Source organism: Rhea americana, unplaced genomic scaffold (assembly GCF_003343005.1).
Source record: "Rhea americana isolate MKP2758 unplaced genomic scaffold, rheAme1 scaffold_297, whole genome shotgun sequence".
Taxonomy (NCBI): domain Eukaryota; kingdom Metazoa; phylum Chordata; class Aves; order Rheiformes; family Rheidae; genus Rhea; species Rhea americana.
The window spans coordinates 740,694-754,954 of NW_028186420.1; the positions used below are offsets into that span (position 1 = coordinate 740,694).

General features: G+C 49.6%; 1 protein-coding gene across 2 annotated transcripts in view; it reads left to right on the forward strand.

The window, feature by feature from the left end:
• The window catches only part of MPRIP (myosin phosphatase Rho interacting protein), a 93,983-nt gene that overhangs the window by 60,250 nt on the left and 19,472 nt on the right, over positions 1–14,261 (forward strand). Inside the window, exons 13-17 of one of the 2 annotated variants that reach the window (XM_085309385.1) lie at positions 402–511; positions 1,482–1,559; positions 5,257–5,848; positions 6,776–6,892; positions 10,242–14,108. In XM_085309385.1, the coding sequence (XP_085165511.1) occupies positions 402–511; positions 1,482–1,559; positions 5,257–5,848; positions 6,776–6,892; positions 10,242–14,108 (4,764 nt within the window). The remainder of the gene's footprint in view (positions 1–401; positions 512–1,481; positions 1,560–5,256; positions 5,849–6,775; positions 6,893–10,241; positions 14,109–14,261) is intronic. The other variant, XM_085309384.1, reaches the window with a different exon arrangement.

Here is a 14,261-nt window from a genome sequence, read left to right on the forward strand (position 1 = left end):
TCTGCCTCTGGCAGCCTGCGGGGCTGGGTGAATCGGTCCCCGGGAAGGGAAATGTCTTCCCATCTACCTAAAAGAGGCCACACGGTGTCCTGAACCATGCGTTTGAGAGCTGTTGCTTTGTGCTCCGGGGAGCTGATTTTGGTTTACAAAAACGGAGGAGGAAAAGGCAAGTTTTTGTCTCGGCCGCCCGTTGAAGTCTCCGGGACTCGGATGCTCAGCTCCAGCAAATCCCTTTGGTTATTCGGGAGCCGTGGTTCTCACCTGGAGGGGGGCTGTGGCTGGATTCGATCTGCGGGCGGGCTCCCGAGGGGCGCGGGTCGGCCCTGTGTGGGGTCCGGCGCGGCCGGGAGGTGCTGGCCGGCGCGGTCGGCCGCGCTGAGCCGGTCCTCTCCTTTCCCTAGACTAAAGAAGGGGAATTCACCCTCTCCGCCATGACGTCTGGAATTCGCCGGAACTGGATTCAGACCATCATGAAGCATGTTCGCCCCACCACCGCTCCGGACGTAACGAGGTAAAGAGAGGGGAAAGCTGGGGGCTAGACGGGACTCCCAGCGTAACAGCCCCCACAGTCGTGCGGTTTGCAATGCAAGAATAACCCTTTCCTTATTCCCTTTCCTTCCTTTTTCTGAGTCTGTTCTTGGAAGCTCTGGCTCTTTCTCATATCCCTGTATCTGGGCTTAATTTGGAAACACTTTGTGGGGTTGCTGATATGTTGAGTTACTCTTTTGTATTCAGATTTCAAAGAGGGTTGAAAATATGGCTTTAATTTGTACATAGGAATATGAAATACTGTTCCTTTATCAAGGCTCCTCTGGATTCCCACCAGGTATTGTGAAACCAGTTGGATTCAGTTACACTGGGTTCCCCCTTTCCTCTGGCTACTGTTCAGCAAGAGCTGCCTGTCCCCTCCACGGGTCACATCAGCACAAGCCCAGGGTTAAATTAGAAGCCGTTTGGCTCCGATGCGTTGTAAACTCCAGCCAGCAAAGTCTTCCTCCTCTTTTGGTCTTCTGGATAGCTRCAGCAGCTCCTTCCCTTATGCTTTGGTACTATTAGCATCTTCTACTGCCTTCAGTGCCAGAGGAAGGGACCCACCCAATTCATAGAGTACCTTCTGCGAGCGCTTGTGGCTATGGGCAAAGGGTATTTGACCTTCTCACAGCTAGCTGTGTCAGCCACACTTGTATGGGCTGCCTGTGACAGATTTAATGGACACAGCCACACGATTAACTCCATCTCCTGTCTTTACTGTAGCTGCAAAAAGCAGATGTTGGCTGGATTTGTCCCAGCCTTGATGGAATGGCTCTTTTCACCCAGTTTGGTTTAACTGGAGATGCTCTAGTCTCTCTTTCTCTTTCCTGCTTTGCACTCGAACACCGTTTCCTAGCCCTGCCCGAGCTCCCTGGTGGATCTCTCGTGGGTCTCTGGGAGGCTGCCTCTTTCCTCACTCCTGTGTATGTTTGATTTCCATGCAATCCCAGGAAAAACTTCTCTTTGAAACTATCCGTGCTGAAGCCCAGGTTGGAAAACTGTGTTCTCTCCTGTATTAACATTTTGTGGTTTGTATATCTTGTGATTCACTGCATGCTCCTCCTTTTCTGCACTTCGGATGAGAAGTCCTGCAGTTTTCATTTATTTTTCTTTCTTTTCTTTTTTTCCCCTCTTTTTTATTTTCTTTTAAATAAAAGCCAGAAAGAAGGGAAGAAGCAAGCTGGTCTTGACACTTGATTTCCCCACACTGGTATCTTCCGATGTGCATAGATATGAAGGCGAAGACCAAGGAAATTTGAGGGGACTTCTGAGCCTTTAAAGAGCCATGTATATTTATAGCCTACCAAGTTACTGCACCACAGCAGCCCTGTGCGCACTGGCTTTGCATCTACTCCTAGCCCACCAGAAGTGTTTTGGCTTGACTTGACCCCAACCAGTTGCGTAGTAACTTGTTAAGCTGCATAAATAGATCACGAATCTGAATCCTAAGCTGGGGAAGAGGGAGTCGTAGGTGCACTTCTGTCATTTTTCACCGAGCTGGTTTTAGGAGGGACGGGTGTGGGTTAGTCAYGCCACTGAAGAGCTGTCGTTAGGAACTGGAACGAGTGTCCAGAGAGCGACAACAAGATTCTGCTCACAAGGTGCCTTTTCACAACCCTTTGCTGCTGCGCGTGTCAGTGCCCTGGGCAGCCCAACCCGCCCCGCGCGTCTTTGGGCACGGCGTGAACGCCCCCAGCCTGGGAGGCGGCTTGTGCACGGGGCTGCTGGGCAGCCAAAGGCTTGCGATGGAGAGATGGCAAATCTTTCATCCTGCACATCYGTCCGTACAGGATGCCTGGGGGGGTGGGAAGCTTCGCGGGAGCTAACCGGGGGGGGATGAGGACCCGGCGCCGCGCTGCGGCGGAGCTGCACGCGCGGAGGGCGGCGATGTCGACCCTGCCGCCGCGAGCCCGTCTGACACCTCGCGCTCCCTCCCTCCTCCTCAGCGTCTCCTGTTAACCCACTGCCGTGTCTCCACCAAGCCAACTGCACATTTTCTCTGGTTAYTTAAGTCGTAATTACTGCTTGCACTGTAGCATGTGTCAACGCCCTGGTGGTGGTAGGTGCTGTACTGATCCCTTCCCCGTAAAGTACCGTGCAGTCTGCAAAGGCACTAATTACTCTGTGCTAATGATGACCGTGCAGATAAAAAGTACCCACAAGAAGGAAGGTGACTGCTTTAGTACCAGGTGCTTATTTAGCTCTCTGGCCTCAATTAGGCTGAGTGCCCCAATGCTGCTAGTAGCAATTCCTTGCAGTCTTCATGTGCTTCTTGCACTCTGCAGCAGGACTCTCGACGCAGAGCAAGCCCTACTTGCACAGCCAGCCGTACTGAGAAAATCTTTGTGCTGCCTGACCTGTAAATATCATTGCAGAGCAAAGACCTCTCATGTGGTGTGAGTTCATTTGTCTGAATGGAGGAGGTGGGAAATACTTGAGCAGAGTTAATAGCTGTGGGGCACTTCTGTGAGATGAAATGAAAAGCGGTGGGTCAGTCTTTGGAGTCTGGGTTCAGTTCCCAGTGCCCCCCTCTGTTACTTGACTCATGTCCCATGCCCTTTGGGAATCCGCASAGGAGAAATAAGCTATGAGATAGGTTACCTCTGGAAATGCAGAGATTCTACCGCCTGGTATTTAGAGCAGCATTATTTCTGTCTTCCAACAACGTACCAGGGGTCCCAGGACTCCCTTTCTTCCTAACTYGCCTCTCCATTTTAAGACTCCATCTCATCGCTGTTTCACTTATTTAAAATGCAGCTGCAATCACTGACTGCCTCCAGATTGAATGCCTGGCTGTAAGTGTGTGTTGGAATCATGCARTATCTCCCAATGGTTGAGCAGTGAGGAGGTTTCATCATGTTGCCTTTTGGGTTTATTTTATTAGCTGCAAGTGACAGAGCTGAAGAAGGAATTATCTTCAAGCTGGTATTAACCTGTAACTGCCAGAGTTTCTTGAAACTCGGCTCTGCAGAGTCTGTGGTTTGATCGTGGATGAAAGTGCATCGGAAGATACTAGCACTGGAACCATGCAGAGCCATCTGTTCGGCTCCGCTCTTTGCGTTGGGCGTATGCACGTATATGAAGCTCTTGGCTGGGGGAGCTGGGTTTTGCTAGAAATTCTGAAGAAGAATCCGTTCTGCTGCTGCTCCCTGTAAATAACGGCAGCCTTKGTGCATGTGGTTCCAGGGCTCAGGCGCACGTTAGTATTGATTTGCCTGCAACGAAAGGCCTGCAGAACCGCTTTCTGGCTCTTTTCACTGTGCCCTTCTGGGAAGCTTGTCAAAGCTGCGCTGAAGTCCTGAGCCCAAGCGGATGCTGTCGTTTGGACAGGCAGTAGTGGAAGTGCAGAGAGCCAAGAGTCAGCCTGAACRGCAGGGCTGGGATTGAAGAGGCTTGTGAAAGGGGGCAGCTTGGTGGTCTGATAACAGGGAGGTTTCAGCAAATGCCTTGCTTTCCCTCGGGACGGGATTCCTCTGGGAAGTTCACATACTGCCATTTTCTTTTTTAGTTTTGATCTGCATGTTATAAGGCTGGCATGTCTACKTTTAATAAGCTAATACTGCATTACAGATTATCCATAGGTTGGAAACTTCCTTCCCCTTTTAACTTTCCCTGCTTGATGAGTATGTCTCCCCTCTCAACCCGCCATGCTCTAACTAAGCACTAAAAGTCGTTCCTTGCTTGAGAAATTGGCATTATCAGTGACTTTTGCAGTATTCTGAGTAACTCTAGCTCTCTTTTGCTGTGCCAATGACTGCATATATAAGAATATGCCACCCCGCTTYCCACCATGCCTCCCAGTGCCACTGGCAAGGGTACATTCCCTTGGGGACATCTGTGCTTTCAGTACAGATTGTGGCAGAGAGAATTTTTTGAACCATTAACACTCAGACTTTGCCAAGCTCAAGGAAAAACTTAACCCTGTTGCCAGAGACCTCTGAGAATTGCTCTGTGCCTTCCTGTGCTTCCTCCTCCTCCCCGCTGAGCACTAGCCTGGGTGCTCCTTGCCTCCTGGAAGCCACGGCCCAGCAGCTCTGAAGCCAGACTGACTTTGATGGGACCAGTAGCAACCTCCCAGTGAACACGTGACTATGGCCTTGTCGACGGACATATGTGCATGGAGTCTAGCAGCTAGGGAGGCAGATCGGTGGGGTGGGGAGGGAGCTCAGGGGTGAACCATGGAGGAGGTGTCACGCAGCCTGTTCACATCCACAACAGAGGTGTTTGCTTGGTGGTTGCTGCTTGGCCAAAGCCCCGTGGGCTGGTACTTGATCTGCTGTCACTGGCCCTGTGGCATCAGTGGGGAAGACAGGCTTGGATGAGCAAAGGAGGGAGCAGTGCTCTCTGATGAGTCCGGGTGGGAGTGTTGAGTGAGACACCRGAGCCAGGGAGCCGTGCGGGGCCACTTGCATCCTGGCTTGTGCACACCCGCTGCGCAGGCGGCACAGAGCGCTTCCCTCCGTAGGGGTGCAGCCGGGCACTGAGTTCACGCCTAGGGCAATTGGGAGAAGGAGAGGACTAGCTCCTACACGACGTACCGACCTCGCGAGAGGTTTGGTTGGTGTTGGGAGATGGACGGGCAGGGAGGCATGTGGCAGTTGCTTGGGCTTCGAGCAGCCCCTTTTCACCCAACTGAAGCAGCAGCTCTTTGAGGCATGCGTGGGAGAGCATTATGGTCTCGAGCACTGTGTGATGCTTCGCTTCATCCTCTCTCTGTCCCTCTAGCTCCTTGCCAGAAGAGAAAAGCAAAACGAGCTCTTCCTTTGAGACTAGCCCGAAGCCGAGTGAGAAGCCAGATGCAGACCAAGTCGAGATGGATCCAGAGCAGAAGCGGAGCCGTGCCCGGGAGCGCAGGCGAGAAGGACGGTCCAAGACCTTTGACTGGGCTGAGTTTCGCCCCATCCAGCAAGCCCTGGCACAGGAGCGAGCAAACACTTCAGACTCCTCGAAGAGCAGCACTGCTGCCTTCTCCAAGGACWCCAGTGCTTCGGACACAGACCCGGGAGAGCTGGAGAGGGAGCGTGCCCGCCGGAGGGAGGAGAGGCGCAAGCGCTTTGAGATGATCGATGCTGTCGACGGGGCAGGGCCGGAGGAGGCGTTAAGGATGGAGGTGGACAGGATCCCGGGCCTGCCCATCACCGCGGACATCAAACCGCAGAACGTTCACGTGGAGATCGAGCAGCGCTGGCACCAGGTGGAGACGACCCCTCTCCGGGAGGAGAAGCAGATCCCCATCGCTCCGCTGCACCTCGCCGCCTCGGAGGACCGGGACGAGGGCCTTGCAAAGCAGCACTTAACTGCGCTGCTGGAGAAGGAGGTAAAACGGGATGCACGACGGGGTGGGCTGGGGTGCCGTAGCAGCTGAGAGGGTCTTCAGTTTACTGAGTAACAACTGTAAGGCGTCTGAGCCGCGGCCTAAGAAGCTGCATTTATTCGTGTTTCATAATAACAATGAACTTGGATGCTATCAGGTCTCCTGGGGACCTGGCAGGAAACAGCTCCGTGTCCCTGCYGTTTCCAGTGGATCTGACTGCATCTTTCACTTTTCCCCCATTGCTGAAAGCACGGTTGTTGCAACGTTTACTGCCCCAGCCACCTCTGCCTGTACGGACCACAGACTGTGTTTGTTAGTTATTAGCAAGCCTTTCTCTGGTGAGATGAGCACAATTAACRTATATTAACCAGACTGTAAATTTAAGCTCTGTGTCTGTAGAGATTTTTGTATATACGTATGTCTACAAAACTATAAAGTGGCTCGAGTGTCAGCGTAGCTCGCACCACAAAGGTTCCCTTTTCCGGGAGCCTACAATAAACAATCTTACGGTTTTCGGAGAGGAAGGGAGAAAACTCAGCTCGCTTGGATGAGTCTATGCCTGGGAAAACAAAGATTGCTGTTAGTCAGGATTAAGATGCATTAGCAGGAATGAAAGGGGTGCAGGCTTGGAGTAACCAGGAGTAGGCTGACATGAACCAGGGTGGGATTTGCCTCGGTCATGCCTGGCACTACCTGGTGCCATTCGTCCTTCACTGCAGTGAGCTTTACAAATTAAAATAATACATCACTTAGTTCTTTCAGGGGAGGGATTTTGCCTGGCAAAATAAGATTCAGATCCCAGAGCAGAGAAAAGCAGCAGTGCAATCAAAAGCCCTGTTCATTCTGCCATGCATTGCTTTGAGCTGCTTTCTCCTGATGGCTGTTCCCCTGCCAGTTCCTTGGACTTTGTCTCTTTTCATATTCCACCAGTTGGAGCAGAAGCAAAAGGAGGCCTTGGAGCTCCTGGAGCAGAACCGGCACCTGCAGGACCAGCTGAAAGTGGCGCTGGGCCGGGAACAGAGTGCCCGGGAGGGCTACGTGTTGCAGGTAGGAGAGCAAAAAAGAGAGAGAAATCTGGCTTTCTCTGCACCTGAAAGGGAACCTTGTGGGCTTCAGTCCAGGGTGTTCATGAATGCATCCTGGTTAAAGCGGAAATGTGCAAAATGGAGTGGGTTCCAAGCGATTTGAACCACCGGTAAATATTGGTAATTCTCTAGCCTTGTAAGGATCATCTGTTTAACAAAACCTCTGGTCTGGGATCCAGTAGAGAATTCTCTTATGAGTGGTCACATCTACTCTGAGACGGAGGTAATGTTAGCTACTGGCTTCCCCGAGGGAAAACAAAACGGAGCTGCAGGAGACAGGACCTCAGCAAAGCGCACTTGACATCAGCGTTGCGTCACGTACTGTGTTTGTCTGTGCAACAGCTCTGCTCCCCCTTTTCATTACCCTAGACATTCCTGTCAGGCAGTGGGGTGCACAGAAGGTCTCCTGAACAACTTGGAGTCCAGCATTTGCTTCTGGCCAAGGTGTTCCTGTGGCTGTTACAAGGGCAAACACAGCAGGTGCAGGTGTATCTACAATCAGTGTGAACTGCGTTGTGACAACCGGGCCGTTCTGGCGGAGCACTTTGGGGGTTTGCTCTATTAAAAGGTGTTTTTCCAGCCTAAAAGTGTGGTCTGGAGATTCTGTCAGAAGAGGTGGGAACCTCTTGGAAAACCTTTCCTCCCCACTTCCAGAAAGTTGATTTTTTTGCTAGCACTTCCTCCAATAGCATCTGTGCCCCCGAAGAAGGCATGAAGCCTGTGGGGCTGCTTCTGGCTGCTTTAGCAAGTATAAAGTCCTCTTTTGTGCAGAAGTAGTGTTTGGACCTGCTCAAATCTATTTGGTCAAACTGGCTCTGGACCAAAGTGGCTTTGCATAGCTGTACTCTGAGCTCCCACAGCAGAGAACCTGGTGTTGACACTGAACCTTGCGTCTGTATTTCTCAAAGGAGAAGCTTAATCTGAAGAAACTGCAAAGGCAGTGGAACTGGCCCAAGCAGGGAGGCATATTGCCCTCTTTACCAGTAATCTCCTTGGAGGAGTTACTTATTAATGCTTTTATCAGTATATCCCGAGACCCCAAGCTGACAGCGCTTGCTTGGAGGAGTGGCATTTTCACTTTGGAAGAGGGAGAAAGTCCTTGGGATCCAAAACTAGAAAATGACATGAATCTAGCAAATAAGTCAGTGTGAGCGACAGCGCCGGCCCCCTTTGCATGGCCGACGCACTGTCCCTAAGCCTATTGAATGAGACCAGCAAGAGGGGAGAGTTGTCAAAGAGGGAGGGACACAGGACGAGAAACCTGGACAGTTCCTCCRCCTATTAGCTGATTCCCAGATGTCCACTGGATTTGCCACTTCATAATCTGCAGCTGCTGCTTCCCGCTTCTGGGCCGTGTTTGATCTTGCGTTATGACAGCATCCCACATTGGCTGCAGGCCCTGGCAGCATCCCATGTTTCCACAGCAGTGGACTAGCTACCACATCCCTAGAGCAATGGCATGTGACCTCCCTTAGCCTGGAGCCCAGAAACCGATAGACAGGGATAAAAATTGGATGCTGGATCCACCATCAGATTGGCCGTGTTGAAGTTGGCCATAGTGCCTCAACATGAGGGCTAGGGGCRAGAGGGAAAGTCCGCAGAGGGGCCAAGCAAATTAGTGTGACAGTAAGAGCTGACCCAGACTTGCACCTAAAAGTTAGCCTGGATTTTTGGAGAGTTTTGCTTACTCCAGTCTAATTGTAGTAGCCATTTCCTGTATGTTTTGTGGGAGCAGAGAAGGATTTTGGTTTGGGAGACCCTGCAGTCCCAGACTGCGGGGAAACGTCATCGTATTTGTTTGGATTGACCCTCTGAATTCGTTGCRTCCTCCGTCAAGCCTAGATTTGAGAGGTACCTTTACTAGTCTGCGGAGAAGGGCGGCAGAGAACATCAGTTGAGGCGTCCGGCCGCCGCCTGCCCCTCGCCCTTCTGCACTGCACGGTGCCGCTGCGCTGAACTTGGGGGTCAAACCTAGGCAGCATGACTGTCCCGTACGGAAATCCCCCGGGCCTCGGCGCTGCTGGGTTTAGCCCAACCCAAAAGATGCTGCACATTTCTTAACGAAGAATGTTAAGAGAGTTAACCAGGACTGATGCATGTGCCTTGCACTGAAGCCCTCTCCGGCCTCGTGTAACCCTTCCTCTCTCTCCTGCTGTTGAGTTTAATCGTGATGGAGCCACCCAAAGCTTTGAACACTAACAGGGGAGAAAGCGYGGGGACTCGCGCTCCTCTCTCAAATAAACCCGAGATGTTTGCAGCTCTGGCCACGGCGGGCGGGAGGGATCACTTACTAACCTGTCCCGGGGAATATTCTTGCATGTTTTTGATGTTAAGCATGAAATTTAACTTAACGTAACTGAGTGTCACATCTGTGGGCTTTCCTTATCAGCAACCAGAGTACAGCAAGGCAGGCCAAATTCCTAGGCTTAACGCTGTGCTTCTCTTGCCTCTTCCTGTTTGTGTATTTTTTTAAGATACATAATTTCTGTCGCCTTCTGCATGACTCTCTTCGTGAGTTTTCTCTTTGCATGCTACACTGCTTTGGTTTGAATCTCACAAAGGTTGGTTTCTTTCATTTTACATTCTCATCTTTCTCTGCCCTTCACTTGTTGGGCTTTTTGTTTTGTCCTTTTTTTTTCTTACAGGTAGACAAATTAGATCCTTCCTAGTCTTAAACTTTAGCATAACAGCATCTCTTTAATATGATGAGCAGCCAGTAAGCCCTGTTTAGCAGTCACAGAAATGACATTGCCACGATGGCTCTCCTATATCCCTGCGTTTTGGTGGGATGTGATGTCATTTACTTTCACCTCACTTTTCTGTTGTTGCTTTTGTTCAGTAGGACTGTGTTACTCGAACTGTGCACTTTTTGCTTCACAACCACCCAACCAAAGACACTAAAACAAGAAGTTCCTTTCTTCTCAGCCTGTTCCCGTCCTCCTCCTCGTTCTCACTCCCTTCCAGTTATTCTCTTGTCTTTCTGTCTCTGTTTTACTGCTGGTGTTTCTTTTTCATTATTTTTTGGTTCTGTTTGGTTTTGATTTTTTCCTTGTAGCCTGTTACCGTAGAGCTGTTTTGATGTTATGGTCCGTGTTTTCTGTTACTGGAAAGCAGTTGTCATGTGTTAAAAAAATAAAAGTTGGTTAAAACAAAAAAAATTGTGCCAAGAACAAATCTTCCCAATTGGAGCATGTGGGTAGCAGCCAAAACAGTGCAAGGAGCCTTTCCGTGGCCTGCCTGGCCAGAGGTGTGACACTCAGAAGGGAGAGCCAAGAGTGTTACTAATCTAGTATTTAATCAATTTTTTTAAGACCGAGGTGGCCGCCTCGCCATCAGGCGCCTGGCAGAGGCTCCACAAAGTCAATCAAGATCTCCAAAGCGAGCTGGAAGCCCAATGCCAGCGTCAAGAGCTAATCAATCAGCAGATTCAGTCACTGAAACGTAGCTATGCCGAGGCTAAGGACGTGATCCGGCACCACGAAGCCGAGATTCAGAGCCTGCAGGCAAGGCTCAGTAATGCCGCAGCCGAGCTGTCCATCAAAGAGCAGACACTGGCCAAGTTGAGGAGCGACCTGAAGAGTGAAAAGGAGAAAGCCAAAGAGCAGCTGGAAGAGTGGCAGCATGGTGAGGCCACTCTGAGCTCRCAGCTAAAAGCCAGCGAGCAAAAGCTGAAGACCGCAGAGGCTCTGCTCCTAGAGAAGACCCAGGAGCTACGGGACCTCGAAATGCAGCAAGCTTTGCAAAGGGATCATCAGAAAGAGGTGCAGCGGCTCCAAGATAGGATTGCAGACCTCAGTAGGCAGTTGAATGCTAGCGAACAAGCCCGGATCCTAATGGAAGAGAAGTTGCAGAAGAACTATGAGGCTTTGCTGGAAAGCTGTGAAAAGGAAAAGCAGGTTTTAATACGGAGTCTGAAGGAGGTGGAGGATAAGGCCAATGAGTATGAGAATCAGCTACAAAATAATGAGCAGCAAATGGAGATTCTGCAGAAAGAGAAACTGAGCGCAAAATTTGAAGGCAGCGAGATTGTCCACCAGCTGGAGGAGCAACTGGTGATGAAGGAGGCCAGTATCCAGAAACTCTCGGAGCACATCAAGGAGCTTGAAAGGGAGAGAGATCAGATTAAATGTAGGTTCCATGAGCTCATGAATCAGGTTGCAGAGTCGGACAATGAAGTTGCAAAGTTGCAAGCAAAGTTGAAAATGGAAGAGACCAACTACCACAATCTGGAGCAATCATTTGAGGAAGTATCAGATCAGTTCCAGAGTGTGCAAAAGGTGCTGAAAGAAAAAGAAGAAGAGCTGAGACACGTTAAGGAAATGCACTTGAGAATTGTGGAGAAGAAAGATCAAGACCTCAGTGAGGCTCTGGTTAAAATGGTTGCTTTAGATAGCAGTTTAGAGGAGACTAAAGTAAAGCTAAAGGCCAAAGAGGAAGCTTTAAAGAAATTAGCTAGTGTAGGCACAGCTCCGTGTGCGGAGGAGGTGGAAGACCTTGGCCCTAATGTCGATGCTGATGAAAGTCATCCTTCTCAACTGGGGCAGCATCTGCAAATTCATGATGTCCTTCCAGCTCTGAATTATGCACTGAAGGAAGAGGAAGATGAAGTTCTTGAGACTAGCCAGAGACAAGCAGAAGAATTCGGCTCTCCATCCAAAGCTGCAGAGCTCCAGGATCAGGAGTTGGTTCAGAAAGCCTTAGCAAAGCCTGATATAGGAATCATGGGTGCCAAGAGGCAAAGAATCCGTTTCTCAAGCATCCAGTGCCAAAAATATATACATCCAGATGGATCGGAGAAAAACTGGACAAGTAGCACCTCTTCAGACACGAGCCAAGACAGATCATTGTCTGAAGAAAGCATGTCATCAGAGCCAGCTCTTGGTTACCCATCCTCGGGGACAAGTGACTCTGAGACCTATCTCTCAATCATCCATTCTCTGGAAACCAAACTTTATATTACAGAGGAAAAGCTCAAAGATGTAACGATGAAGCTTGAAAGCCAGCATGGTCATAATCAGGAAACGCTGATAGCCCTTCACCATCAGTGGGCCAACACAGAGTCTCAGCTTCGGGAACAGCTTCAAACTAGCTTATCTCAAGTCAGTGCTCTGATCTCACAGCTGGAAAATGAGAGGCAGGAAAAGTTCAAGCTAATAGAAAATCACATGAGCGAGCTGGGAGGTTTCCAAATGAAAAATGATCAAGCACTGACTTGCTTAGAGAAATGCAGGGAGCAGCTAAGATCTCTACCCAAATCAGACAAGGAAAAAGAGAGTGATTTGTTTCTTGTTACTCTGTCCAGCATGGAAACAACCTTATCAAATGCAGTCCAAGCCTTGAGAGGGACACCAATCTCATCCGAGTATCAGCAGAGTGAAAGCCTTATTCCCCAAACCCCAGCCTCAGAAGGGAATTTTTTGAGTGAAGAGGAACATGCCTCAAAGGAGCAGCAAGTGGAAATGTTTGATGCCGGCCAGCTAAGATGGCTTTCTGAAAGAGTGGCATTTGAAGCCTCTCTAATCAACCAAATAGCAGAGTCTTTGAAAAATGCAAGCGCTGAGATATCACAGATTCTCAGAGAGATCCAAGGAACAGCTGAGGTGGTTTTACTAGAGCCAGCAAATGTTTCTCATGCAGCAATTGATTTGGCCAGCATCCTATCTAAGAAGTTGCTACTGGAAGGGGAATTTTGGAGCCAGGTGGAGGAACTAAGAATGCACTTGAGCACCRGAGAAGAAGCAGCAGAGGGCAAAACGGAAACAGCAGGTTTGGGCTTTTCACCATGTTTTCTCAGCACAGTAGCAGATGCTACGTTGATCAAGGCAGAACTTGGGTTTGTTGCACAGAAAATGAGAGAATCTTTTCATCAGAGATTAAAAACAATTGAAGAAGACCTTCATAATACCAAAACAGCTCTCCAGCAACATAAATGCATGTTGGAGGAAATCATCAAAGCATACAGGACTCCTGATTTTGACAGAGTCATGCATCAGATTTCTGAAGCACTTGAAATTCAAAAAGATGCCACAGAAGGAACCCAAATATCCTGGGATGGGAGCCATCTACAAATGATGCCCTATCAGGAATTAGCCAAGATGGACGAGACTTGCAGTTTACCAGGACATAGTAGTGAAGCTCTTGTTTCCATTCAAGAAGATCTTGCCCAACAACTAAAGGACAAATCAAATGTTCTTAAGGAAATATCTGTTGCCTTACTATCGCTGCCTCCTGAGGAAGCAATGAGAGATTGCCAGAAGCTCCTAAAGATGTCTCAGAGTCTTTCATATCATTCATGCATGGGAGACCTTGAACGGTATTCATCTTTGTTAGTTCAAGATGCAATTGTTCAGGCTCAGGTTTGTTACACAGCTTGCAGAGTCAGACTGGAGTATGAGAAAGAGCTGAAGTCTTACAAAGAATCCTTGCAGAGCATGGATGCACTCTGCCAAGAACGTGTAAAGACGGTTTCTCTCCTTCGGGATGAGTACGAAGATTTGCTTAGAAAGCAGCAGGGTGAATATGGTGAGGTGATAGCCATGCTTGAACGGGAGAATGCTGATCTGAAAGCAAAGGTATCCCACCTTGACAGTCAACGAAGGCTGTTGGAGGAGGAAGAGCATAAACACAGCAAAAGCATCAGTGAATTACAAGGCAGATAYGAGGAGGAGATTCGAAATGTGATAGAGCAGCTGAACAGGACAGAGGACACTCTAAAGGCTGAGAGAACAGAGGGCCTAAACCAACTTGAYGCCATTGTCCGTGATAAGCAAAACATGGAGCGATATCACCTTGAGCAGATGCAAATGTTGGAGGATAAGTTCCAGGCCAAGATAAAGGAATTGCAAGTCATCCACAACGAGGAACTGCAGACGCTGCAGGAGCACTACAACCAGAACCTGCAGCACCTGCAGGAGACCCTCGATGAGTATCAGAGGCAGCACCCTGATGCTTTGTCCTCGGAGGGGCTGGACGATGGGAGAACGCAGGTGGCCGACGGGCCTGATGGCAGGGTGCAGGTCTCTGAGAGTGAGCTGGACTCCATGCATGGCCTGAGAGAGCGCATCCAGGAGCTGGAGGCCCAGATGAATGTCATGAGGGATGAGTTGGAGAACAAGCACCTGGAGGGAAATGCTTCAACTTTGAGGGAAAAATACCAGAAAGACTTTGAAAACTTAAAGGTTTTAATACTTTTAATGCTTTCTGCTTTCTGCCGTTGAGTATACTGGGAGGGTGCAGTCAGTCATACTTGCAAAACCTAGGGGCATCCTCCTTGAGAGCCAGCACACGTAAGCAAGAGCAAAATTGTTAAAAAGGCCTTTGTAAGGCATGTT